Source organism: Excalfactoria chinensis, chromosome 2 (genome assembly GCF_039878825.1).
Source record: "Excalfactoria chinensis isolate bCotChi1 chromosome 2, bCotChi1.hap2, whole genome shotgun sequence".
NCBI classification, from domain to species: Eukaryota; Metazoa; Chordata; class Aves; order Galliformes; family Phasianidae; genus Excalfactoria; species Excalfactoria chinensis.
Window position 1 is genome coordinate 2,614,312 of NC_092826.1, and position 26,759 is coordinate 2,641,070.

Here is a 26,759-nt window from a genome sequence, read left to right on the forward strand (position 1 = left end):
GTCCTGGTCCTGTCCTCACTCAGTAATAATTGCTTCTCCAGACCCCCAAGACAGAGTCACCTACTTGAATTAGCTCTTGCTAACCCGGTCTTTGTTCTCCCAACACAGCAAGAACGACTTCAGCTGGATAGACTGAAGAACCAGCTGTCTGATGCCATCCAAAGATACGGAGCTGTGCAGAAGGTGAGGGGCTCTCATGTTTTTACCTTTCAGTGTGTGTATTTGGGAACGCCATATGTTAGCGGGTGCTAATGTGACTGCTGGGAGCATGGGACATGTGGCTCATCTCATCTCAATGGGTGTCCCTTTTCATTGCAGGGGAGTTGGACTAGATGACCTTTAAAGGTCCCTTCCAACTCCAAAGCAACAAAAGGAGGGCTGCAAAGATGAGGAAGGATCTGGACAGGCAAGATAGATGAGGGGCAGCTGAGATCCCTTTCTTTGTTCGGCCCAGGGCAGAGCAGGCTGAGGAAAGCTTTCATGGTGGCCTACAGCTTCTTCATGAGGGAGCTGTGTTAAGGGAGGGCCAGATGGGTATTAGGAAATAGTTCTGCACCTGAACCTGGGTTCCTTCTGACTTGGGTTACCCTGTGGTTCTATGATTCTATGCTGAGCAACAGTGACAGAAGAGAAAAGCAAAAGTGTGTCATTGTGTATCTCATGGACATTCAGTGGTACCCCTGCCTTAGCCATGACTTTTTTGGTGTTTCTCCACTCATTGAGAGAACAATGATTAACTGGACAATGTCCCCTTCACCCCTGTTGCAAATAATGTACAGGCAACATTGCTATTCAGCTTAATTGTTAGCCCACTATATGGCTCTGCTGTTCACCATGCCTCTGCCAGAAGCTTTCTACCCATCCTGTGGGTTGGACCTGTCAGGGAGATCAACCTGTTTAATAAAACAAACAAATGCTGAACTCTAGATCTTCCGTTTGCATCTTGCTCTTTCACTTTACCCTGGGGAGACTCTGCAGATTTGCTTTGCTTTTAAACACTGTAGTAACAATTTAAATTTACCATCCTCAAAGCACTTCTCTCTCCTCTGCTGCTACCTGCATATAACAAATTTGAACATATATCTGGATTAATTGAATTCTGTAGAAATATAACCTACATGATCTCTCCTACTACTGTAGTCAGTTTTATCCGTGCTTGCAACACCTGTGAAGAATATACTGGAATTATACTGGTGTAAAGAAATCTGGCTGGAAACAGTTTCTCTATTAGAACCATTCTGCTCTGATTGATTCTCCAATACTTGCTGGCTGTGGTTTTAAAAAATGTTTTAGTAAGTGCCTAAAATTGCTCTTCAAAAGCACGCATATACCATAATATCATTTCATTTTCTCTACAACTATTAACTCTTTCTGTTCTACCCATAAACCCAAGTGTGGGGGCTTTAAATGAAAGGACTTAAAGTTAATTCCCATTAAAAGAGAAAGTGAAAGGACTCAGGTAAAGGTTTCCAGCCCCTTATGTGGACACCTTTTTTTGCACTTTTTTAATGTTCACGAGTGCAATCCATCTGAATTGTATGTATGTCTGCCTTTTTTTTCTTTTATAAACTGTCATCAATTCTGAAGTGCCAAAATTAGCCGCTGCGTTTTGTGAATGCCCAGTTGCGTCAGGAAACCAATCTGAGTGGTAAATTGCTACTTATCTACGTCCTAGCTGTCATTTCTTAAACACACGTTTCAATTCTGATAACCTTGTCATTCTGGAAGCTTTTAATTCTCCGGGACCAAACTTTTCCATGTGGTTATACAAACTTTCTTTTCTAAATAATAAGAATTTTCTCTTTGTCTTATTCCTTAAATAATAGAAGAAATAATTCCCTATGACTTCTTCCCTAAGTATTTGGATTGTGTTTTCTCAACCATTATTTCATTCTTTTTCCTTTCTACAGAAAATAGCAGAGAAATCGAAAGCTTTGCTTCCTACTGGGCAGAGAAGTAGCAAACAGGTAAGTTCACATTTGCTTGTGTCTGTGACAGTACGTTTCTAAGAAAGGGCTGTTTTCTATCCCACTAATGATGCTGAGAAGTATATTCCTCGCCCAATGCCTACATTGAAGCCAGTGTTGTGGTTTTCAAATAATAGTGTGTGACATCTTTGCAGATGGAAGATACAGGACTGGGGAAGAAGAGATGTATAAGACCCGTTTAAACACCTTCTTCCTTTCTGTTCCCATGGGACTGTTCTTCTGTTCTTACTGAGGGTTTTATCTGTTCTGAAATTTATCAAAGAGCAGTTCTGCACACTCTTCCCTAGGAACTGGTCTTCTAGGCTAAGTGAAATCCCATTCCAAGTGCAAGAAGTGAGATGGTTTTTATCAGAGCTCTGTGCTCAGTTTAAGAGGGATCATGAATCCTGTGTTCTTCATTTGCATTACACCGTGGTTAGCAATTGTATATTTACATTTCCCTGATTTTTACATATATTAGGATGTTTGTCAATGAATAAATAATAGATGTATCACAGAGTAACAGAATGGCCTGAGTTGGAAGGGACCTCAAGGATCATGAACCTCCAATCCCCATGCCACAGGCAGGGCCACCAACCTCTAATACTAGACCAGGCTGCCCAGGGTTCCATCCAACCTGGCCTTGAACACCTCCTTGGACGGGGCATCCCCAGCCTCTCTGGGCAGCCTGTTCCAGAACCTCACCACTCTCATAGTAAAGAACTTCCCCCTGATATCCAACCTAAATCTTCCCTCCCTCAACTTAAAACCATTTCCAGTTCTGCTGTTATCCACCTTTTCAAAGAGTTTAAATTCTAAGCGTATGTTCCAGTTCATATGTGTATGTATGTATGCACATATATGATAAAATATACATGCCTGTGTGTGTATATAACAAGGGTGCAAATAAGTTTATGTGTAGATATGAGTGTATGTATATATATATACATATACATATAAAAGTACACATGTAAGTGTGTGTATAACAAATCTCCACGTGAGAATTTCCACAAAGGGTTTGATACCAGGAAATCGGTTTGCTGAAGTGTGATTCCAGCAGTTATTAAATTGGCCTTTCAGGTCTTGCACAGAGTACAGCTTTTAGGTGTTTGCAACTGATAGCATGGTACCAAAAAATCGTACTGTGTGCCTTATTTTGCTGGTTATTTTTTATATTCTCGCCTTTGCTTTTTTAAAGGGGCAGTTAACAGATTTCCTGCTTTCCCAATGAATCTTCATTTCCTATCTGGTCTTACCCCATGGTTTTCCATGTCCTCTTTAACACGTTTATAAGAAACAGTTGTAATATTGTTTTGTATAAGGAAGGATGATGGTGTCACTGAAGACCCTACCATTAGGGCGAGTCAGTGAACCAGTGCTTTAATATTACATAGATTTTAAGGCTAGACCAGGCTCTGTGCAACTGTATCTAGCTATATGTGTCTCTGTTCATTGCAAGGGAGTTGGACTAGATGACTTTTAAAGGTCTCGTCCAACTCAAACAATTCTGTGATTCTCATGATTCAGTTATGATTTACATCAGACCTTGTTGTCACTTGCTAGCTTTTAGTGTTAGTGCCAATGAAACTAAGGCCTCTGTGTGCCAAAGTGCTAATGTATTCCCATACCCTTGTCAGGCATTTCCAATGACACCTTTGGATTTGTTGATTTTCAGCTATGTATTTATAGAAACGTTATGCCTTATTTTCATCCCCCAATTGATGATGAGTATTGGACATTAGAACTGTGTGTGATCACAAATAGCATATTCTTGAATTGTGGTCAAATCCCATGAATGTCAAACAGGCATTGATTTTGATGGTTAAGCTCAGGGAGTAGGGGCTTTGTTTTCAGTTACTTTGCTGTGTTTTTTCTTGTCATGTATAGAATCATAGAATCATAGAATTACTCAGGTTGGAAAAGACCTTGAAGATCATCAAGTCCAACCGCAGCCTAACCAGTAGCCTATCTCTTAAAAAACAACCACAAAACAACACCACAACAACAAACCTCTGCTAAATCATATCCCTGAGTACCACATCCAAACGGCTCTGAAACACATCCAGGGATGGCGATTCAACCACCTCCTTGGGGAGCCCATTCCAGTACCTAACCACCCTTTTTGTGTGTATCAAAGTGCTTCTTGTGCTTTTAACCATCTTCATTAGACTACAGTCTGTCAGTGGAGTGGGTTGCAGGGGTGAGAATGGTACAAATCCTGAAGGGAAATAATGGTGGGACTGAAAGTAAAGGAAGGCTGGAGGAAGAGTAGGACAAACTCTTGTACATTAAAATAGGTAGTAATCCTCCCCATTAGGAGACTGTATTACTAAGAACTTGATGTCAATCAGGCAACAACAGTAGATGTGTTAGACTTGCTCAGCTGCAGATTGGTTTTCCTTGTACCTGTCACTTGCAGGAGAATGCCAGTGTTTGGCTTTGGTGCATTATGAAAAAGTATGTTGTAATATCTCCTTGATGAGATGCTTCTGACTCAGAGGTGGGCTTATGAACTCATCATGTCTGCCAGGCGCAGACACTCTCACAGTGTGGTTTGTGCATCTACCGTGCCTGAGAGCACATCCATTTTCATGCAGTTACACTTGCTTAGCTTGGAGTCACGAGGTTTCATGCAAACTGCTTGAAAAGGGTGGTGGATAATTCCCATCCATTTCAGCTGGTTCTTATACCTCTGCAGCTTTATTGGTATCTTATTTTCTTGTTCCTTCAAATATAAGAGTGAAATTGGATATAAGAAACGTGCTGAAGGGAATGCAGCGCTGTGACTGTTTTACTTATTAGTATTTTTCTGCTGCAGATTGGTCAGACCATGCGAAATTATAGTTCCCACAGCAGCTGTAACCTGACCGCCATGTGCATATATTACAGCATTAAAGCTAACACCCTATACGGTAATGCAAAATACTATGCATGTTCAGGGGACCTGATTTATGGGTCTGGTGAGACTGTACGGTCAGCTTCTTGACTTTGGTGCAGATCCAGTCTTAATTTAAATACTGCTTACCTGCAGGTCTTTGTTTTATTTTCTTTATGCTGCATTTATTACAACAGAATATAAGATATTTGAAGATAGCATTCTTTCAACGCATCCATGCAGTTCCTCTCTTCCATTGATGGGTGGGAGAGATGTGTTTGCTAACACAAACTCTAGTAAGTTCCCTTTAGAGAGTAATTAGTTTCTACAATCCATGTAATAGGTAAAAATCGGAAAGAGAAGCTGCAGAATGATTCTCCTGCCCATTGTGGTTTGCTGTAAGAAATGTTTAATTGAGTTTACTTATTTATAAAAGCAAAGTAAAGGCATTGATCCAGAATTCCTTGAAGCCTGACGTTGTATAAATTCTTAATCAAATTTATGTTGGTATGAATGTATTTGTGCGTAGGCCGATCGATGCAGTTCTATGGCTGGGTTATAGATGGAAAGACACAAATTTTTACAATGCTAAGTGATCGTTGTTGAAAGTGAGTTGTGGTAACTAATTGACAAAAAAATCCCTTTCCCTTGAATCTAACTAAAGCAGTTTTAAACATTTACCAGGTGGCCAGAATGAGACCTCAGATGTCTCATTAAGAGAGTGAACAGAAGAATCCTGAAGAGCAGCAATTCTTTTCCTCTGTGTGTGTGTGTGAGAAATGCTGATGTGGCATGCAGCAGATATAGTGGTGTATATGATGGTACACCAACCCTGGGATGATTGCTTTAGTTTCCTGCCTGTGTATGGGGCACACATGTCTTGAATCACAGAATCATTGAACATCTCCAGTTGGATGGGACCCATAAGGATCATGGAGTCCTACTCCACCTTCTCCCACTGTACAGATAGACTTTGATGCAAAGCATTCATTCCTGTTTCCATTCAAAAAGTCCTCTGTAGAACAAGGAGGTATTTTTTTGCATCTGACCCCCAAATGGTAATGAAGAGCCCAGGGCAGCACAGTCAGATGTAGATGAGTTTGGGCAGCTGCATATCCTCTTGGGATGAGTCCATCCCACAGGGCAACAGTTGGGATAATAAATTGTGATAATGTTCTAGTAGCACAGAGCAGATTATCCATAATATTGAAGTAATAAACGATAGCCGGCAGAAAATCCATAGGCGGTTAAAGGAATCTTTCTTTTTAATTATTTTTTAATTACTTTTTATTTCACATCATCCCCTTCCCATTGAAAGAGGAATGTGTTATGATGCCCATAGTTGAAACAAGTTTAGGACCATGGTTTAGTGGGTGTGGTGGTGATGGGAAGGAGGTTGGACTTAATGATCCTGGTGATGTTTTCTAACCTTGATGGTTCTGTAATTCTAAGTTTAAGTGATATTTAACCAAAGGTCAGACTATACCGAAAAAACTTAGGGCTCCTAAGTACCTTCCTATGGCAGTACCTAGCTGGGATAACCCATGCTGTGCATTATCATTGCATCTGTGACATGTCTTCAGGCCACGTCCATCTTTTCTAGATCTTAACTGACCCCCTGTAGCTTTTTGCCTTCACATTTAATGAAGAAGAAGTCTGAATTTCTCACTGTTTTAACTTTATGACCAGTTTCCCAAAAGAATTACAGAACAATAGAATGACCAGTGGTTGAAAAGGACCACGATGATCATCCAGTTTCAACCCTCCTGATATGTGCAGGGTTGCCAACCATCAGACAAGGCTGCCCAGAGCCACATCCAGCCTGGCTTTGAAAGCTTCCAGGGATGGGGCAACCACAACCTCCTTGGGTAACCTGTTAAAAGAACCAGGAGAGGGGAAGCAAAGCTCTGCCTTAGCTGAGGAGTGACTTTTAAACTGAGACCACATCAAAAAATCTGAACGGACTATTTTTATTTTTATTTTTAAAGAGGAAACTTTCCTGGCAATTTTTAGAAATCAAAATTACAGTAATTCTCATAGTGTAATGGCACCCCTCTCCATTTCCTGTCTCTCACGGGAAGAGGGAGATAATTACTGCTCTGGGACATGACAGTTGCCAAAAGATAAGAGAGAAACTCTTATTCCATAAGCCCACTTGACCCTGTGTTTCTTAGAAACAGAAAAAAAAAAAAAAAAAAAGGATAATAAACCTCTATTTGCATTACAAGCTTCTTTCTTCTAACTGCATCAATTTATTCATGCTTTAAATGGACTTCCTTCTCCCAGGAAGCATCCTTTCTCTTTCTTCCTGTGTTTATGAAGTTGTTCTTTTTATGTGGTTAGAGTAAAATTCTCATTTTGGGGTAGCAAGATCCAATCCTTGTGTTTATGGGAGAATAATTTCTTGGCAATAATATCTGCATAAACTGCATATGTGTATGTGTGTGTGTGTGTTTGTAATGACTGCAGTTACTTGGGCTGCTGTTTTTACGGGGTCCTTATCATGGTAGACGCTGTATAAACGCAGCTATTGGATTGTGCCACCCTGAGGATCTCACAGGAGAAGCAAATGACAGCAGGCTGTTTTGTGTGATAATTAACAGTGACTTCTTAATGCAGTAGGTCCTCTCTATGCTGGAAATAAGTCCAGAGCTCAGTCTGAAGCTGGGATCTGGTTTGAGAAGAGGTTGTGGAGTGTATTTTTCTGAAATGCAAAATTGAATCAAAGTAAGGCTTTCGCCCCAACAAATGGAGCTTTTTTATTTACTCATTTGTTTTATTGACTCTAAAATCTTATCTTAGCACTCATCCAAGATCCTAATGTTCCAGTCTGGCTGGTCTATCTTAGGTAATCAAGCCTTAGCTTTGGCGATAATGTATTTTCCACGTGTGGTAGCAGTTGCTATGTCTTCCCAAGGTCATTCTGTATGCAGCTACTTCTGTAAAAGGTGTTATTTCAGTAACATCAACTTTGTTTTAAAAGTGTGTGCATCCATTAAAAGCCATATTCTCATCAGCCTACTACTCTGTTCCTAGGGTTGTCAATACAGAGCAGTTAAATCACTTGGCTGTTTTTACTTGACTTTATTTATGTGTGGGCTTTTTTGTGTGCGTGTTTTTGGTTGTTTTTTTAAGGCAATTGCAGAATCCTTTGAGTTGGAAGGGTCCCTTAAAACTCATCTAATACAACTCCCCTGCAGTAAACAGGGACGCCTACATCAGGTTGCTTAGAGCTCCATCCAGCCTTTCCTTGGATGTTTCCAGTTCATTAATGTGTATTTCCTAAGACTATGTATATATCTGTATTGTATATATTCTTTTCTGTCCTACCTATGTTGGTTCAGGGAAATAGACTCTGATAGAAGAATGCAATAAGTGGACTGAAATACATTAAAATCCAATTTTCTTTATGTGGCCTCTGTATTTGCAGTGCCAGCGGGCACTTTGTAACGTTGCCAGTGTGCTTCGTAGGGGTAGTACTCAACTGACTAGCCCATAAAATCCTCTTCTGGTGTGTCAGGAATGCAGCATCTTGTAACTGCAAGAGTTAAAATGAAGCATCCTCCCTCCTTACTTGAAATGAATGAACGTTGCACAGCAGCCCCTGGGAAAGTGTGTTCCTCCAGCGTATTTTCAGGTATACCAGTGTTTGCTGAAGCAGTGGGAACACTCAGTACTGTATATAAAAAAGAAGTAAGAAAACCTTCAAATCCCACTAAAAAGAGACCGTTTGCAGAAAACTGATTTTCCGATAACACATAGCTCCTTATGTTGTAAAAGGAGGAATAAGAAAAGACTAAGTCCCCCCAAGCTCCCATTTCCTTAATTGCCCAAACAACCTCAGCACTGTGGATTTTCCTTAGTGATCTGCTATCAAGCTCCTGTCATGGCATAAGCCCGTGTTGCTTGCCAGCATCTGCTGATTTAGCTAAAATCTGCAGCTGCCTGTGTCTGCACCTGACAAAGGAGTTTTGTATTCATTAACTGAGTTCTCCGTTTTGCTTTTTTGTTTGTTTGTTTGCTTGTTGTTGTTGCTTTGTCCCTTTTCAGACGTTTTGAGTGAGAAAGGACAGAGGTTTTTGTGTGGGCAGAGGACAAAAACAGAGGAAGGGTTTCTTTGTACAAAAATACCAACGTTATTATTCCTCCATAGCCAGGGAAATCTTTGCAAGTACTTTTTCCCACTGTTTCTGACAGCTGCCTGTGTAGTTGCTGCGTTTTTACCTCCCAAGGTGCTAAATTTCAAGGTTAATCATAGAATTACCCAGGTTGGAAAAGACCTTGAAGATCATCAAGTCCAACCGCAGCCTAACCATAGTACCCTAACAACCCTCTGCTAAATCATATCCCTGAGCAAGGTTGTTGCAAATGCCGATGTCTTCTTTCATGCAAAGTCAAGCTCTATTTGTAGAGGGGATGGCTGTGCCCGTAACAGTGGGAAAAGACTTTGTCATCTGTTGCATCGTCTTGAGGAGGGTTCCAGATTTTTTATCTGCTTTTGGCAATGTGGGAAATGCTTTGCTGCTGTTCCCAGCCAGCATTGCTGACATAGATGTACATATCTCTATAGATGTAGATATATGTGTAGATGTATGTGTAGGCATAGGCATAGGTGTAAATGTGGACATATACGTAGATGTAGACATATCTATAGGTGCAGACATAGACATAGGCATAGATGTATGTGTGGATTTAGAGGAAGATGTAGACACAGACGTAGATGTAGACATAGACATAGGTGTAGGCATAGACATAGAAGTTGGTGTAGGTATTTATACTTATGTGTCTCTCTGCACTGAATCCAGTGACTAGTGTAGTCATTCACACTCATCAGAGAGCTCTGTCTTTGCACAAAGCTTTTCTATGCAGTGAGGGTCACCTTTGTCAGCAGTGTGGCAGCTGTCCCAACAGCACTGTAAGAGGAAAGCAAGTGCAGACCAAGCTTCCAGAGCTGATCCATCATAGACCGGGTCTGTAGGTCATATGGACCTAACTATGGTAGCGTTATGATATTAAAACATACATGTACCAGTGTCTCAGCTCAGCTATTGTTTACTCTAATTCAGTGATTCTTTATCCCTTTATCCTCTTTATAAATAAATAAATAAATAAATAAATAAATCATTTTACTGTGCAAAAACCTGATAGAGAAGTAAGCAGGTGGTTTTGCCCATTCCAAGTGCAAGTCATTCCTTGCTGTTGTGATGGGGATGCTTGTACAACCTCATGCATGCTCCCCACTTCAGCCCCACCTTGCAAAAGTTGCATTGCAGAAGTCTGCATTGACTTCGGCCCTGGCAAAGATCACACAGTAACTGGAGGAACGAATGTGAAACCTTACTGAGTGTGTCACCTTGCTCCAAAGTGAACACGGTGTTATTTAATACATTTAAACCCCCCGTGGAGATGGATTATTGAAAGGAAGGAAATTGTATTCTTCTATAAACTCACTTTGATGGCTGCATTTACCACATGATTAAATGTGAACAGCAATAGCATTTTTCCAATGAAAATATGTATTTGAAAATAAGTTAACCCTTGAATCACTAAGGTGAGTAATAATACTTAGTGTCCTTTTAAGGCTCCATTTGGTTTCTTTTCATGGTCTAAATAACCAGTGTTATGTCCTCCATGTAATTCTAAGCTGAGTAACCGTCCCAGCTCTTCCGTACAGGGCACTGCTGTTATCATGACTACCATGTATAACACTTGTGAAATGCTGTGTGATTCTCCAGCCCCAAAGTGCAACTGACATGATACAACAGCCTTACTATAACAGAACTCATCACAGCTATTCCTGATTTACTGCAAGTGTGAGACCAGGCTTATAATATGGCTTCTTTGTCCCACTATTGAATTCTCAGCCCAGCTGAAAACTATAACCCACGTTTGCGTTATTTTACCAAACTGAACACTCACTGATGTTTTATTATGGAGTTTCATCTTCACTTTTCACGATTGCCTGGGATGCTCAAATACCTTTGGAGCTCCATTATAAAGCTCGGCGTATACCAGAGAGGGGATTTATATATAGTTTCTTTATAAAATGCACCAGCATCTTTGAGATAAGGGATGTGCTGCAGATGGTGTTTCAGATAGTTTTCTTTTAGCCGATAGCAATAGCTAGTGTGATAAATAAAATAAATGCTTGCAGATGAACACAGACAGTCGTTCTCCTTTATAACTCACTCCAATTTGAAAAGGTGCTTGGGTAGCAAATAATTCCCTTAAGTTTAGGAGGCTTCTCTATCTGTATTGGGCTGTCCCAGCTCTGAAATGAGATGGTTCCCAACATGTCCTGCAGGCAAAGCCTGCTGAAACTACCAAAGACATGTTCATGCATGCACAGATGGGAATGAAATGACTGAGCTTTGAGCATTGCTCATCACTGCTACTGTTAGGAGTAAATTGACTTTGTGTGGCTCGTACCTTCTTAGCATCACCCCTGGGATTCTTCCTGCTTATTATAAATAGTGGATGGATCCCAGAGGGAGCAATGCAGCCAAACTGGCACAGGGGATTCCCCTGGTGTTCAAACTGGCAATTTGTCATTGCAACAGTGTGCTTTATCTGCGGGAAAACACGGTGATGTGTTCAAGCATCCTATTCATTCATTATTAAAGCTGTGGTGCTGTGCAGTTTACTAGGATGAGCATTAAGTGGGCGATCAAGCCTTGTGTCAAATGGGTTTGGTTAAAGAATGCTTTTTCTCTACTCCCTAAGGCATCAGTCACATCTCTTGTCTCTCTGTGCTCAACTGGAGGACTCTTCTACCAAAGACAAAAGGGTAGAGCAAGGGGGGTTGTGCTTTCTCATATGTGTCCTTCAGATATCTTACACAAATACAGTATTTCCAGTGGGGAAAAATACAAGTTTACACTGATTTTTATTTATATGCATGTGGTGGGTCAGAGTCTTACAGAACACCAAGTTGGACTCTGTAATTCTTGTGGGTTTCTTCCAACTCAGGATATTCTTCAAGTCTATGAGAACAGATTCATACTGTGGTCAGAGATGAACTGGGCACAGAAAAAGCCTTTTCCAGGATTTGATGGGGATTGGATAAGGGAAGCTGCAGATGCTGAGCATTCCGGAGTGCCATCTGCTGGCACAGGATTTGCTTAAGAGCCTTCTTTGATAGTATTTGGATGAGAGCAGTGGTGGTGAAGGCTTGATGAACCATCACTGTTGTTGCTTAGCATCATTGAGATGAGATGAAATCTGCATGGAGGTGGAGTGCGTTAGGAGCCCTGAGTGCTTATTGAATTAACAGGGGAGAGGGAGGCACGGTGACATGTCAGTGGGCGCAGCATGGAGGTGTACTAATCTACAAATTTAACAGGTTCCAAATAATTCGAATTAACAAGGAACCTCAGCTCATCTGTGTGCGTACAAGGCAACGGTGATACCAAATGGGGCTCATGTTGGTGGTTGTGTTCTGGATACCTGCCAGGCAGGCTTAGTCTGGGAGAAAGGGTGGGCAGGAGAGAGGGTTTTGCAGACAAGTAAAGGAAAGGATGCTGTATTATGCAAGAAGGCAGTGAGGACTATTTTATTATTATTATTATTTTATTTTATTTATTTTTACAAGGAACTGTATTTTCTTGGCTTAAACATGTTTGGCATATGTATATTATATATATATATATATATATATATATATATATATATATCCCTTTTGATTTTGCATATTTTGTCTCCTAAAATATAATTTCAGATATTTAAAACCTTTCATGTGTGATACTATACAATCGTATAATCATTTGAGTTGGAAGGGACCTTCAAAGGTCATCTGTTCCAACTCCCCTGCAATGAACAGGGACTAGATCAGGTTGCTCAGAACCCTGTCCAGCCTGACCTTGAATGTCTCCAGTGACTGGGCATCCACCACCTCTCTGGGCAACTTGTGCCAGCACTTCACTATTCTTATTGTAAAAAAAATCTTCCTTATATCCAATCTAAACCTCTTCTCTCTCAGTTTGAAATTTCTCTTTTCCCTATCAAATTTGTGTTCATATCATTTGTGTTACTGTCCTACACTAACCCTGCTACCTTTGAGATGCTTTTTTTTGTTTGTTATCCTTGATGATATCCATCACTATGTAACATTTTTTTTTCCTCCTTGAAATATATATCTTCCAAACCTCTATGCACTGGCCACTTGTAGAGGCCCTAAGTTCATACTGAATCCCTTTAGTCGCCCTTTGGCCCTTTTGGCTCTCCCCTGCCCTCTTGCATCTTGCAGTTCACATGTGGTGCTTCTTCCCCTACCCATAGCTGTAAATGGCTGTAAAGCATTAGCAAATATAAATAATCTTCCAGAGGAAAGGGGCAAATTCAAAGGAGAGTGGCAGAGCAATTGTTGGATTGATCCCACCCCATCCTCTCCTCCCCTCCCCTGAAATTAAGCTTGTTTATGACCAAATAATTGCATATAAATCTTTATATGAGCTAGCAAATTTTTCATTGCTGAATTCTGGTAAATATTCTTGTGGGTCTCAAATATTTTGCAAGTTAAGGTGCTTCAATTTTCTGGGGGTAAGAATCCATCTCCTTTAAATGAGAAGTCAGACGAGAGATGAGATCATGAAGTGGAAAGGGACCTTGGTGTGCTGATGGACAGTCGGCTGAATATGAGCCAGCAGCGTGCCCAGGTGGCCAAGAGGGCCAATGGCATCCTGGCTTGCATCAAGAAGTGAGCAGGACTAGGGGAGTCATCATGCCCCTGTACTCGGCATTGGTGAGGCCTCACCTCGAGTACTGTGTTCAGTTCTGGGCACCTGAGCAAAGGAAAGACATGGAGGTACTGGAGCAGGTCCAGAGAAGGGCAACGAGGCTTGTGAAGGGCTTGGAGAATCAGCCCTACGAGGAGAGGCTAAAGAAGCTGGGGTTGTTTAGTCTGGGGAAAAGGAGGCTGAGGGGAGACCTTATTGCCGTCTTCCAGTACCTGAAAGGTTCTTACAGTGAGAGTGGGGCAGGTCTCTTCTCACTAGTGACAAATGACAGGACAACAGGAAATGGCTTCAAGTTGCACCAGGGCAAATTTAGGTTGGATATTCGGAAGCACTTTTTTAAAGAAAGGGTAGTTAAGTACTGGAATAGGCTCCCCAAGGAGGTGGTTGAATAGCCATCCTTGGATGTGTTTAAGAGATGTTTGGATGTGGTGCTCAGGGATATGACTTAGCAGAGGGTTGTTAGAGTTAGGCTACTGGTTAGGCTGCGGTTGGACTTGATGATCTTCAAGGTCTTTTCCGACCTGGGTAATTCTATGATTCTAAGCAGTTTATACCACTCCCGGGAGATTGGGCTTCATCGCTGTTCAGCCATGAACTGTTTGTTCTCAGATTTTCCTGTGCCTTGGGTTATTCGCTTTGTTTCTGTTTTGTTTTGTTTCACTATAGTTGTTTATTTTTTCCCAAGATGCTTAGAAGGAACAGCCCGATTGGGCTGTAGGTGTCCCTGTTCATTGCAGGGGAGTTGGACTTGATGACCCTTAAAGGTCCCTTCCAACTCAATTCTGTGATTCTCAGAAATGAGGATTGGTAAGTCTGGAGGTGGATACTTTGGACTTGTAATGAGTATGAAGAATTTTCATATTTCACGGGGTTTTTCAAACAGTGTTTAACACTGGAGTGCAAGTTATGTGATTGGGAAAGTGCCGTAAAAGTGTCCATCTCTTATGACTTTTTCATAAAACTCATGTAGTTACAGTAAGCATTGACAGGAAGGGATTTTGCAAGAGGAGTGATGTGCATTCCCTTGAATTTCTACCCAAGAGTCAATGAATGAATGAGATACTTCGTATTTATCCAGCAACTCTGAATTTAACAGTTCTGAATTTCATTGTTAATTCCCAGGATCCCAGCAGGAAACAAGTCAATCTCCTTGTGCTTCAGCACAAATATTTGGTCCTAAGGTTACTGATTGATAAGCTGTAAATTAGCTTTCATATGTTCTGAATGCAAAGAAATACATTAACTTCCTTCCATACCCTGACAAGTGGTTCTTCTTGGCAGCTCGCTCCTCTGAGTATGGCAAAGATTACTTTGGCTTCATTGCAGGACAGGCAGTGAGAGAGGACCATTTGTCTGCAAAATCTTTTCCATCAGGAATATTCCTTACACTGTGATTCACTCATACCATGTGTGGAGGAATTAAATTCTGGGTGAGAAGCATGAAGGAAACCCCACAGGAGAAGAAATGATTTGGCAGCTGATCTGTAAAGCGCTTTCAGCCACCTTTAAAGAAAGTGCTGTGATGCCAGTATCAGTTTCATTACACATCTGGGCTTGACTCATCTGCTACAGTAAAAGAAGAAAGAAACCCAAAGAAATAATTAAAGTTCATTATTGCATGGATATGAAATAGCATTATTAAACATCTACCTCACATTTATTTATAACCCTTCTTCCTGTCAGAGCCTGACATGTTTCGCAAACACCACTGAATGATTATATATTCTTTGCCCAAAATACCGAAGATGTTGCTCTGCATTTTATTCATCACTTGTTCAGTCAAAATTTATGTTCCTGCACAATTGGTACATTTTCCAGGTTCTTCCTGTGTGGGTACATTACTCATGAGACCTATGAGGCATAGTTAGAGCAGGTTGGGGTTGAAGTCCTTAAATTACTTTTTGAGAATGCTGACATACTGTGAGGAGTACTGGTCTGGGCCCTGGCACTATATATTAGGGTGAGACTGGAAGAGAAGGATCCCACAGTCGTCACTCCAATGCAATAGGCACTTCTTCATTAGCAGGATTCAGTCATGAAAAATGACACTAGTTGAGTACTTCTCTTGGAAAATATATTGGATTGTTGGGTGGTACCCTGAGCATTGTAAAACTTTTGTGAACACTGGGAAAATGTGCTTTCCTAAAACAAATTAAGACCCATGACAGCATACTTGAGAGGCTGGCTTACAACAGATCTGAAGCATTAGACTTATGCCCTTCTAAGTGCCAAAGGAGACACAAAAAGAAGTTTAAAAGGTATGGATTGGATAGGTGGCTTTGGTAAATTAGCAGATCTGTGTTTGATCTGAGCAGTACCAAGAATGAAGTCATGGATCGTGGAAGGAAAAGGAAGAACTTGAACAGAAAAAAATATTGTAAACCTGTCAGAGCCTTAAAAGCATTGAGCCAGCTCTATAGGATCGTGCAATCACTCAGGTTAGAAAAGACATTAAGATCATTGAGTCCAACCATGACCCAACCATACTACCCAAACTAACAGCCCACTGCTAAATCATGTCCCTGGGCACCACATCCAAATGGTTTTTAAACACATCAAGGGATGATGACTCAACCACCTCTCTGGGGAGCCTATTCCAGTGCTTAACAATCCTTTCTGTAAAGAAGTGTTTCCTGATATCCAACCTAAACTTACCCTGGTGCAACTTGAGGCCATTTCCCCTCATCCTGTCACCTGTTACCAGTGAGAAGAGACCAGCCCTGCTCTCGCTTTAAGAACCTCTCAGATACTGGCAGAGAGCAATAAGGTTTCCCCTCATCCTCCTTTTCCCCAGACTGAACAGCCCCAGCTCCCTCAGCCTCTCCTCATAGGGCATATTCTCCAAGCCCTTCACCAGCCTTGTTGCCCTGTGCTCCTTTACCATTGAGAAGTGTCAGCCTCCTTCCATAGACACTTTCCATGGTCCATAGAGTGCTTTGCATGGAGAAGTTGATGTGCAACCTAATGATTTTGATGAATTACACAGTGATATTATGGACTTAGTCAGCTTCCACAACTGGGTGTGAAAAATATGTGTTCAGCATTAGCTGTGCCAAGAATTTCCTCACTTGGACTAAACTGAAATCAGCAGAAAGTTTAGCATTTACCTGGAAAGAGGATTTTTCTGTTGATTTTTTATTCTTCTGTTTTTCTCTTCCTCTGTTTTTTTCTTCTCTATTACTAGAAGTTGCCTGTGGTAAGAAAGTTTTCTTTCCAGAATGCAGGAAGTTTATTAGTTTGTTTTCATAAATGAAATGCAAATACATCACCAGGAGAAGTGAGAGGATACTGTCTTGTCTGTAAATGGGATTTGCTGGTGAAACAATGAGGACTTTAATCTCCAGTAGTTGGCTTGGTAACTCAACAGTAACAACTGACCCTATATTACCTGAGTACGACATTCCTACATTTTGAAACATCCCTGACCTGCTTTTGACATCCTTTGAGATCTACGTTTTCTAAGCCCTTTGTTTCATCCTCCACCTTTCTGAGCAGATTCTGTTTCCTTAGATGGTAGGAAAAGGTTCTTCACCAGAGAATAGTGCAAATAGAACAGGCTCTCAAAGGGAATCAAGCACAGCCCTGATCTGCTGGAGTGCGAAGAGCATTTGAACAAAGATCTCAGAAATAGGGTTTGAAATTTGTGTGGTCCTGTATGGAAGCCACGAGTTGCATTCTGTGATCCTTGTGTGTTCCTTCCAGTCCAGGATATTCTGTGTTTCATTCACTCCTCACTTTTTGGCTTTCTCACTGTCTCTCCTCGTCCCCCATCTCTTATTCGTGCCATTCCCCTCTGTGAAAGTTTTGGCAGAAAATTAAGAGCAAAGAGCACTGAAGCCAATTCCCTGACGTGTCTCCCTTTTTATTGCATGTGATACGATCAGTTGCATTTCTACCGTAACCATACTATTAATGTTTAAATTGCATTTATTGACATAATGAAACCTATTCTGAGACTTACAATATAAATATGCTCAAGGAACAGCTAGGAAAACAAGATAAGAGTATCTGAAAACCCAGGGAATGCTCGCAGGTTGGAGAGTAATAGCAAACATTATGTATTTTGCTCATCAACAATTTTTTTTCAACGAAAGCAGATTTTAAAAGTGTGGCAGTTCGCAGCATATTAAGTGTGTGGCTGTGAAGCAAATTGAGATTAGCTCATGTAGTGACTCCTTTCTGTGTAGCAGCAAACTGCTTCTGACTGATGCTTTAGTTCATAAAATTCCTCTCCTCAGCTGAGCCTGAGGAGGATAAAAGCATTTTCTGCCTACATCACTGTCTTTTGTATTAGGAAGTTTGAAGAAAGCCTACAGTCCTCAATTGCAGATTATTTTTATGTCTTAATGCATACTCATTTAGGGATTTTTTTCCTCTCCTGTTTCATTTCAGATGCCAGCGCGAATCCTCCCAACACATTAACTAAATGTGACAGTGAAGTCCCTCTTTCAGGACTCTCACCATGTAATAGACTGACGTTTTTAAGGAGCTGAACATGCCAGTGTGGGCCTTATAAACTAAAACCTACACGGAATGAATGTAGAATAGGGTTGAATAGAGACTGAGAGTGTGAATGGCAAAACATAACTCCATTTTCCATTGATCCTTCTCCATGGTAGTATTTTTGAAGAGAAAAGTAGCAACCTATATAACTCAAAAGCACAATTGTATGTCATGATAAAAAGCAGCATGCTGAAACAGAACTATCAGCTTTGGCCCACATGTCTAAAACAAATATTTAAGCCTACTAAAGCTAAACAGAGGTGGTAAACAATGTTCAAGGAGTTCTCATGCTATGAAAAAATACTAATAAAAAGCTGACTGATACCCATGAGAATTTTGCCATAAACTTCACTAACTTCACTAAACTTCATCTGTCAGTCATCAGATGCCAGGAATTATAAGTCTGTTTTCTTGCTGATTCATACATATTTTTGTTGGTTAGGCCCTCTCCTTTGTAACATGAAAGCTCATCCTGGATCTTGAGAGAGAAGAAGGTGGATTTTGTGAGGAAGGCAACTCTAAAATAGCTGCTTCCCTGATTTGGTACATCCTTCTTTGGTCATATTGGGCCTCCCTTGACTGATTTAAATTGACCTTCAGGCTTATTCCTGTCTCTTGCATTGTTCCGAGCTCTAAATCCTAAAGAATCAAAGACCTCTTGGCTGGCATGAGCATGTTACGTGAATAATTTCTGTGACTGTTCTCTACACCCTATAATGTCTTCAAAAGACACAGTATTGAGCATCTGCTTTCTCCTCTGTCTCAACCACCAGTTTGTTTCTAATGAAATATTTATTAAGAGAATGATATTTGCAGGCAGAGAAGAAGATAATTCATGCGAGCAATCAGCTCTGGGTTAACTGGAGAATGAAAATGTCTTGGACCGAAGCAAAAACTCATAATCAAAGGACTCCCCAGCTATCCATCAAACAATCAATTACTGTATCCATTAGACCCCTTTCACCACACATTAGAACAATTTACTAGACATGCTAATGTTCGGGTCATTGCTCCTTAAGGATGAGCACATAGCAGAGGCATCTATCAAAGTTTTGATGCTGTGTGATCTCATACAGTGTGAATATATAGCTTAGATCACTTAATGTCCTCATGGTATTGTTAAGTCTATTAAGGACTTCGTCTCAAAAGGGCTTGCTAGTTGCCTTCAGATCTGAGCATCTCGAGGAAACAGAAGAAGAAATAATTCAGCATTTCACTTGGTTCAGCCTTTTCCATGCTGACACAGATAATCATTCTGTATGAAACATGAATAAGCAAATTACACAGCAGTAAAACAGTGATGGTTCTGACACTTCTTTATTCTGACATATTTTCTACACTTAAATGTGCCATGCTGGTAAAGAGATTATTCTTTTCTGGGAACAAGGAATCCGAACAGGACATCACCCCAAAAGTATCTTGCTTTACTGTCCTCATCCACTAGCAGATAAATCTAGTGTGATCTTGAATAATGTGTTGGAAGAATCCATGTTAATATTTCCACAGCATAGATTTCTACCTCTGAAGGCAACTAGACTCATACAGTAAGTGGAGAAAGATAAGACGCTCCATGGATAATGTATGCACATCCTTCACCTTGGTATGTGAAGTGTAGGTCTCTACCTCTAAGCCTGACATTTGAAGCTCCCTTTATAGTATGCGATGCAATCTCATGCGTTAAGTAGCTGTCAATCTTTTTAATCTGAAGTGTAGGACTCTTATCTCCATTGACATTATTGACAGTGTCTCCACGGAATATAATGGGAGTCTTAATAAGGAGTTTGGAGGTCAGTACTTGCCAGATACGTAAAGCTTGGTAAGGTGGGTTTCTCGAAGTTCAATTCGCCTGATGAGTTCAGACATAGGTATATACCGTGTAAACATCTGAAATTGCTTTAAAAGGGATCTCACGTGCGTGTCTCTACCTCTAGACCTGATCTGATGGCACAGACTGGCATCTAGTTTCAAGTAACTCTATTAGCAGCAGCATTTAGCTCCTTAGCTCCATTAGCAGTGTGTAGCTCCTTAGAAAATCAGTGGAGAAAAGAGGAAAAAAAAAAACAACAACAGAAGAGAAGCAAGGGTGTAGCTTCATTGATCGCTATTTTAAGCAAGGTAAGAAACAAAAAGAAATGAGCACTCTGCAAACACCTTTCTTGGGGTGTCTTTGTCCTCCATAAACTCATGGATCCTTGGACAAAGAGTGGGGAGAGTGCTCTTGAGTTTGTGCGCACATGTTATCAAGGTGTATCCTGTGCAGCATGTCTAAAGTTATGTAATATAAAGCTCATATTATGCCAGCAAAGGAGCATGGAGAAGCAATGGCATGAGAGAAAGCCCAAGAAAGACCCTGTCCTCTCCCAGTCAAATGGAGCGGGATGAGACTTGCTTCCATATGTGTTTGTGTGAGTGGGATGTGTCTGTCGGCATATGTGTTATATACCCATGCTCATTGTTACTGCGGGCTGGACCTTGAGGGCATGGAGCTGCCAAATTATAGGAGTAAGTAGTTATTTCACAAGGCATTATTAAGCTTGAGATGTAATCCAGTCATCAAAGCAAGAGCAGGAAGCTATCTACTTTCCACTGAGAAGATCCTATTCCAATGTGGTTTTGGAGAGAGAGGTCTGTATTGGGGAGTGAAATATGATTTTAATTCAATATGTCCTAGCCTTGCAGAATCAGTTCACTTCTCTTTTATTACTCTAGGAATGGAAAGTATCCAGTATCCAGATCTGAGCCCTTTGAGACTAGGTTGAATAGTTAAGAAAATTACTGGAAGGCAACCAATTAACTAAAACCACAGGCGGCATTTTTCAGAGTAGACTTTAACATGCGACAAAATTCCTTCTGTGTTTGCATGAAAATTTCCAACAGACGTATTTTTATGGCGCAAGCAATGAAATCTTCAAGCTAATGGCTTGGGAAGGGTATTGGCATATGCAGAAAGAATAAAAAGGAGTACAAAGAGGGTGAGTAAACTAACATGAGCCATAGACTATAAAGCATCGGAAGAGAAAATGAAGGAGATGAATTAAGTGTTGTAGAAGAGAGTATCAAAAGAGATGTTACAGTCTATAAATACTTTCAGGTTGAAAATACAGATGAAGTCTCGGTGAATTATTCACCAAGCTAAATGGTAGAATTCAGAATGGCCTAATGTTAGGAAAGAAACATTTGAGTGGTAAAGCTAATGAAGAACAGTTGCGTTGATGGTTAATGCCCCCATCAGTTTTGAAAGTGAAAAGTACAGATAAAACAAAAGTAAAATGAATAACAATAATGTTACAAGAAAATGATAGAAGTTATCTGAATAATTATCTATGGCCTCTCTTGCCTTTGAAGGAGTTCAGATATTGTCACTGAAAAAATGCACGTATTTTTGGTAGTTTGGTTACATGTTACATTCTGGAGGCACTGAGCTGAAAATCTTGCAGCATTTGTTTATCTTAATCCTTTCCCTGAATGTTTTATTTTGCAAACATTTTAGATAGTTTTTCAGTCCTCATGAACATCTTCGTGTAGCCCATTTGCTAATTGTGTGGTATGGGACCGAACGGCGGAGCTACAGAAAGGTTAGCGTCTCTGAAAACGTATATCACAGAGACAGCATGAAACACAAGAGGATAATAAAGCTGGCTTGCACTGAATTCCTCTGCTGGCGTTTCCTATGTCTTTTCGCTGTTTGGAAGGTTGAATTCACTTTGTCTTGCCTCCTAAAGAACTCATACAGGATAAGTTAGCGAAGTGCAGAATCCCTACTTAATTTTCCTTGGAAATTCAGAAGGAGCATTTTATTTCCTTGAACAGTGTTTTTACTTCCAGTTTTCATTATTTCACTTTGCAGGTGCACTTATGACCTTATTTACTAAAAACCTTCAGTTTCTCTTTCTGGAGACAACGTCTCAAATTTGTATTAACTTTATTGCTATTCCTGAGTAAAGGTATAGTTTTCTTGCTGCTGATGGGGAAAGAATCAGACTTATCCACTCTTGCATCGTATGTTTGGGACAGGTAGGGGGAATGGCCAATGGAAGAGTACACCTGAAAGGTGCTTACAGTGAGAGTGGGGCAAGTCTCTTCTCACTGGTGACAAGTGACAGGATGAGGGGAAATGGCCTCAAGTTGCGCCAAGGCAAGTTTAGGTTGGATATTTGGAAGCACTTTTTTAAAGAAAGGGTAGTTAAGTACTGGAATAGGCTCCCCAGGGAGGTTGTTGAATCGCCATCCCTGGATGTGTTTAAGAGCTGTTTGGATGTGGTGCTCAGGGATATGATTTAGCAGAGCATTTTTAGAGTTAGGGTACTATGGTTAGGCTGCAGTTGGACTTGATGATCTTCAAGGTCTTTTCCAACCTGGGTAATTCTATGATTCTATGATTCTTAGCTTCAGGAGTCATGTCTCTTAAAAGAGACCAAGGAACTTGCTCCATACACAGTGCTTGACTCCAGCACACAGCAAACAACAGGCAACTCTGGAACAAACCTGTTTGATCTTTCTATGGTCCTTTTTAGACTGTTGTGTATTACTACTACCAGGTAGTCCTAAATCAGACTTGCAATATTTTCATTTTGATTCAGTTGTTGTCTGTGTTCTTACCATGCTTGTCTTTAATTTTAGATCTTTTAAGAGATTTTTACAACCTTTGCTTGTATTTTAATTAAAAACAAAAATGTTCTGAAGAAAAAACAATTAAGTTTTTGTGTATAGTATTACTGTAATACCTAACAAGCAGTTGTCTGCAATCACGTGTGGATCAATAGGCCTTACTGTAGCAAATCTATGTGTAAATTGAAAAAGAAAAAAGGTTTATATAACATGGGATAAGTGTGAATTTTTATTCACTTTTCTCATCACTGCTGTGCATGCAGGTGTAGTCTGTCAAAGACACTTTCTTGTTGGATGTTCAGACTTTTATAAGGAAGACATTTTTTACATGAGTGGTGATAAGAGAAGTGGTGGATGCCCCATCCCTAGAGACATTCAGGGTCAGGCAGGATGGGGTTCTGGACAACCTGATGGAGCTGTAGGTGTTCTTGTTCAGTGCAGGGGAGTTGGACTGGATGACCCTTAAAGATCGCTTCCAACTCAAATGATTCCATGACTCTGTGACTTCAGACTTGGAGCTGATTGGTTTCTCTGCTGTTAATTTCGCACTCACTTGGGGTGGATGTTTAAGATTCTGCCCTGGGCTCCAATGACATGATTTGCTTTCAGTTGAGAGGTCACTTTCTCAAATAGAGGTACCTCATGAGAGTCACCAGTTAATTATGTAGATGGACTCTGTCTGGCTCTGACTCTTTCTAGATCTTTTTGAGTAGATCACACTGACTTCATGTTTCTGGCCTATGGTGCTGCCTCATTCAGAGTTAGTGATGAAATAATTCTCTGTGAATTTGACCAAAGGACTGTACACCCTTTGCTGCAGAAGACAGACTGTTTAAGTCTTGAAACCTCATTATTCCTAATGGTGAAATCTGGTATGTAATAATTCCCAACTGTAGAAGGCTTCTGAGAAGAGGCTGTGAGTAAAAAATAGGTTATGTTGTCTAAGAGACAGTCATTTCTGTGCTGCATCATCTTGCTTGCTGTAACGCTGACATAATGTGAACGGGGATTCTTCTGTGGGTGATACCAGAAGCTGTAGTTGGGTAAAGAAGCCTTGTCTCATCCTGCTGCTCCAACCTCAGCAACCATTTTTTCTCCATCACAACCACAGAGATGAACTTCGCTGTTATAAAGAAGCATTGCCTTGCCTTTTCCATTCCATTCATTGACCATCTACCCCAGCGGATGCTCTGCAAAGCCACTCATGGGCAGTGAGAAGCTAATTTCTGATTAGGCTTTTGGGCAAGTAGGCATGGTGTTGTGAATGCAGACAGTGCCAGGGCTGTGAAACAGGCAGGTATCTTGTGCAGGGCAGTCACTAAAGAGCAGTTTTTCTCAATCTCGGGCTGTGAACATTTTCTTCAGTCCACTGAAACTCTGGAAAATGTCAGTGGTGAGAAGAGATTAAAAGATTGCTGTCAGTGGTTTGTTTTGTGGGAATCGGTTGTCGTTTTTGAGAAGAGATGGCTGAGGACTCTAAAAACAACAGAGAAGGAGATGAGGATTGATAGGAGTGGCTTTCATCTGAAGTGCATGGCATAAAAATATACTCTGTTTTTGTCACTACCGTGCGAATCCAACTGCTCCATTCGGCATAACCAGCTATTAGGATTCAGTAAGTGCACCCAGTTTCATACTTCCCATGTAAGAGAAAAGCAGTGAATTACTTGAAAGAAAAAGGCATACTTGTTATTTCCCTCACTTCTCACTATAGGGCGGCATAGTGCCCATGATAGGGATTGTCTCTTCTACCTTAGGAAACTGAATTTGGCTCTTGCCTCTATATAAACCCGGGAAAAGGCTTCTTGCTTGTGTTTTTTTTTTGTCCCTAGATGGGTGTTAATGAGTGAGCCAGTGACTCATTTGCCTCCTAGTTTGCCTTTCTAGCAGGAGCCTGCTCACCAGCTGTATGGCACGCATGTTAGGAGGCAGAAACAACACCGTCCTTTCTAGACAGCCATGATGCATCTGTGAGCACGGCCCATTTACACAAACGCTGAGTGCTTCAGATATTCAGCAAGGGAGCTGCAAGCAGGGGAGTTTTCTGCCTAGCATCAGGATCCAGGGATGATGTACAGCGCAGCTCTCAGCAAACAGTGCCAGCCAAAACACAGTGCCAGCAGCAGAGCTGTGCAGAGCCAGAGAATTATGAGAATGCAATTCAAACAGCTAGAAAAGGGCAGGAACAGCTTTAGAAATGTGATGCGATGCTGTAAAAATATAGGTGAATGCCCTCCTTCATGACAGTGCTAAAGGAATATTTATCCTCTTGCTTTGTATGCACAGAGAAGCCACCTGAAGGTGCCAGCAGTATAGGCAGTTGGCTTTGGGAAGGATGAGTTTAGATATTTGTGATCAGACTTTAGTCATTCACTGTAATGAGTTTGTAAAGAAAAGGCTGTTAGATTATTAAGATGGGAAAACTGTACCTCTTAACACTGTTGCTTTCATTATACTCACATTTCTGCCAGACTACCTATGAGGGCTGCTCTGAAAGTAATGCCTCCTGTTTTATTATTGTAGAATCATAGAATGATTTGGGTTCAAAGGGACCTTTAAGATCACCCAGTTCCAACACCCTGCTATAGGAAGGGATATCTCCCACCAGACCAGGTTGCTCACAGCCTCATCCAGCCTGGACTTGAATGCTACCAGGGAGGGGGCATCCACAACCTCGCTGTACAACCTTTTCCAGTATCATACCACCCTCACAGTAAAGAATTTCTTCCTAACATCTAGTCTAAATCCACTCTCTTTCCATTTAAAATTGTTTCTCCTTGTCCTGTCGCCTCATGTCCTTCTAAAAAGTCCCTCCCCACCTTCCCTTGAGGCCCCCATCATGTACTGGCCACTTATAAGGTCCCCCTGGAGCCTTCTTTTCTCCAGGCTGAAGAGCCCTAGCTCTCTCAGCCTGTCTTTGTAGGGGAGGTGCTCCATCATCGTCATGGCCTTCCTCTGGACCTGCTCACGATGTCAGAAATGAATGTTGGTGGTGTGGCAGTAGAGGTTAAACCTCCTCAGCAGTATTCCATTGAGTTTTGTTGCTGTGTGACAGATGGCAGCAGTGGGGCATGTCTGACATGGAGGCTGTAGATGTCCTATTGCTGGAGGCTTTTCAGGGTCAGATTGTGTGGGATCCTGGGCAGTCTGGTTTGGTGATTGACAACCCTGCCAAAGGCAAGGAGGTTGGAACTAGATGATTTTTAAGGTACTCTCCAACCTAACCATTCTGTGGAAGGACTTATGAAGCAATGGAGATCAAACAGTGAATGTTAGTACAGTGAAGGGAGGCTATAAGGAAGAAGGGGGCAGACTCTTCAGCAGGGTCTGTTATGATTGATAGAACAAGGGTTTCAAACTAAGTAAAAGTGGGGAGATAAAGGTTGGATCTAAAGAAGAAACTTTTTACAACTAGGGTAGTGAGGTACAGTCACTGGTTGCTCAGAGAAAGTGGTAGATGCTCCATTCTTGAAGACATTCAAGGTCAGGCTGGACAGGGCTCTAAGCAACCTGATGGCTGCCCATGGAGTGGTGATGTGGTTTTCCACTGGTGAAAAAGTTCAAGATGGAGCCCTTAGTGGATAAAGTGACGTGCACTGTGTTTTGGGATAGGAAAGGGATGATCCTTATGGATCTCCTGGAACCCAGTCTAACCATCAACTGACCACTAGCTACATTGTGATGCTGACTGAACTAAAGGCTTACACTTCCAGAGCCAGGCTAGAGGAGAGAACAACCTTTCTCTTGCAACTCTGGTCCCATACCAATTTGAATATCAAAGAGCTCATTACCAACCTTGGCTGGATTGTTCTGACACATCCACTGTGTAGTCCGCTTTTGGTACCTTCTGATTTCTATCTGTTCAGACCAATAAGAGATGGACTGTGTGGGCAGCATTTTCCCAGCAACGATACCTTTATATGAAACAATAGGTTGCCTCTGTTGGTGCAGATTTTACAAGCATGGCGTGCAAGCTTTTATTCATCGCTGGCAAAAGTACGTAGCTAATAATGGTGACTATGTTAAAAATACTGTTTTAAACCTTAGAATTTTCTCTATCAAATAGTGCTC

At 41.1% G+C, this 26,759-nt stretch overlaps 1 protein-coding gene across 8 annotated transcripts in view; it reads left to right on the forward strand.

Annotated features, from left to right (window-relative positions):
• TSNARE1 (t-SNARE domain containing 1) overlaps positions 1-26,759 on the forward strand; it is a 444,328-nt gene that overhangs the window by 194,370 nt on the left and 223,199 nt on the right. For all 8 annotated transcript variants that reach the window (XM_072329111.1, XM_072329105.1, XM_072329113.1 and 5 more), the window contains 2 exons: positions 109-183; positions 1,911-1,967. In XM_072329111.1, coding sequence (XP_072185212.1) covers positions 109-183; positions 1,911-1,967 — 132 coding nt within the window. The remainder of the gene's footprint in view (positions 1-108; positions 184-1,910; positions 1,968-26,759) is intronic.